The following is a 2,408-nucleotide window of genomic DNA, read 5'->3' on the forward strand; positions in this document are numbered from 1 at the left end:
GGCTGTTATGCTCTGCAAAGTACTTAGACAAGAGAAATTATACGAGCAAGATGACGCGCGAGTTCTACATTATCGTTTTTGCATTTGTTGTAAATATCTTACTTTGCCATAAAACAAAGAGTTAAAACTATATCTTTTCTTATAAATATCTTTGAAGTATTTCTAGCTTTTAATTTAAATTAAATTATAAATTATATAACATAATAATTAACATCTAATAATACAAATGAATGAGAAAATTAATTAATATAATTTACAAAATATAATTGCATATATTTTAGCCCGCTATCTTAGGTAGCATTCCAAATGTGGATAGGAAACTAGGATCCAATCAACAAGACTACAGCGTTTGCCTAACTGAAATTGATACCACTGATAGTAAGTTATTAATTTATACAAGACTTTTATTCAAATATGAAATGAAAAGCTCTGATATTAAATAACTAAGTAGAGAATAGCTAATTAAGAGCCCGGCGCAAATAATAAATAATGCGCGAATTAATTTTCATATATGTTTCTTGTTTATTGTAATAATGAATGTTTTGGCCTTAGTATTTCGACCATCCTCAGCAACTGTCAATACATAATTTTTGTATTGATAGTTGCTGAGGATGGTCTAAATACTAGGATCGAAATGTTCATTATCACAATAAACAAGAAACATATATATATATATATATATATATATATATATATATATATATATATAAATTAATTTACGCATTATTTACCGCATCAGGCTCTTAATTAGCTATTCCCTGTTTAATTTTATTTAATTTGTGTTTTTTTCTTAATTAAGAATTGTGTGATTAAGCCAGTGATATTTCAAATATACCAAAATTGTTTATTTCATGTTTAATCTCTCACAATTTTTAATATTTCATATAAAATATCTTTGCAGAAGATTATTCTCTTATAAAACAATTTTTTTTTAAACTTTACTGAAATATAGAAATGATTAATTATTGAATTAAATGTATTTAAATATAGAAATTAATAGAAGACGCTACTTATTCGCACTTAAAGTTTAATTTATATAAATCTATAAATTTTTTAAATTGCTTCTATAGATGTAACAATATTTTAAATTACATATAAGTTTTAAATATTTCTTTATTTAAATCTTTTAATTTTTTATAAAGATAGTATAAAAAATTTTAGTTATTATATAAATATAATAGATATTATATTTTTATATTTCTTTAAATACTATAAAATTTATTTTCCAGATGATATATACACAATAGGAGATGTAATACATGATAGGTATAAACAAACTGAAGATCAAGAAAAACTAAGAAAGAATGGTTGCTTAATCCATTGCTTAATGCAGAAACATAATATGGTGAGCTTCTTTGGTACATGACGTTTAAAATTGCACAAACTATATTTTTAAATATAATTATTAAATTATTAAATATTAAATATATAGATATAATAATTTTATAACGTCTTTATCTTTTTAAAGCCAACATATTAATTATTAATATATGTCATCACATTTGATATCAATATGAAAAAATGGTTTGCGTTAAACATAATGTAAAGTATAATTTTTATATTGTTAAAAAAACAATTTTAATCAATATTTCATATTTTTCACACATTTATATTTCTTTTTATTTTTACAAAATAATATTAGATAGAAGAATCGGAATTTAAAATAGAGAATATACATACTCAGTTTATTGGAAAAACAAATGCCCAGCCAGGAGACGATCATTACAAAGCTCTGGATAATTGCATAGAAAAAGGTACAACAATATTATATGCACATTCTAATTTTTATAATAAAAATAAAGTTATTGACTACATTCAGAAAAAAGATGGATAGTATTATACATTAAATAAATTCATAAGCAGAATATTAATTAATTTGCATTTTGCTAGTTTAATGTTATAATAATGTTATAATAAAAAATGCATAAAATATAATACTTTACTTATATTTTACAATATATTTTACTTTTTCGTCATTTTTATTAATTTTTTTTTTGTGTTGCAGTAAAAGATAATACAGATAAATGCGAGAAAAGTTTTGCTCTAGTGGCATGTTATTTAAAAGCTGCAGAAAAGCTTGATCATGAGAGAGGACAACATACTGGTAATCATAAAGAACACGAACACGAACATGAGCATGGGCATGAGCATGAACATGAACATGAACATGAACATGAACATGAACATGAACATAAACATGAACATGAACATGAACATGAACATGAACAACAATAAATACAATTAACAATATGCTTACGCAACTTCTGTGTATGCGCATTATAACTAAATGAAGTAATGTCAATTATTTTAAAATAGTACAAGTTTTGAAAATGTATGATGTATATCGTATAAATAAATCATTTAAATAAAAAGAAAATTATGTCAATAAATATAAATATAATTGGGAA

At 22.9% G+C, this 2,408-nt stretch overlaps 1 protein-coding gene across 1 annotated transcript; it reads left to right on the forward strand.

The window, feature by feature from the left end:
- On the forward strand, positions 1 to 2,408 carry LOC138934801 (pheromone-binding protein Gp-9-like). Its single transcript, XM_070298889.1, has 5 exons — positions 1 to 89; positions 282 to 378; positions 1,230 to 1,345; positions 1,643 to 1,754; positions 2,006 to 2,408. The coding sequence occupies exons 1-5, from the start codon at positions 51 to 53 to the stop codon at positions 2,233 to 2,235; spliced, it is 594 nt and encodes a 197-aa protein (XP_070154990.1). The 5' UTR covers positions 1 to 50; the 3' UTR covers positions 2,236 to 2,408.

This window comes from Polyergus mexicanus, unplaced genomic scaffold, assembly GCF_030449975.1.
Source record: "Polyergus mexicanus isolate NDT 795.1 unplaced genomic scaffold, iyPolMexi1.0 SCAF_7, whole genome shotgun sequence".
Classification (NCBI taxonomy): domain Eukaryota; kingdom Metazoa; phylum Arthropoda; class Insecta; order Hymenoptera; family Formicidae; genus Polyergus; species Polyergus mexicanus.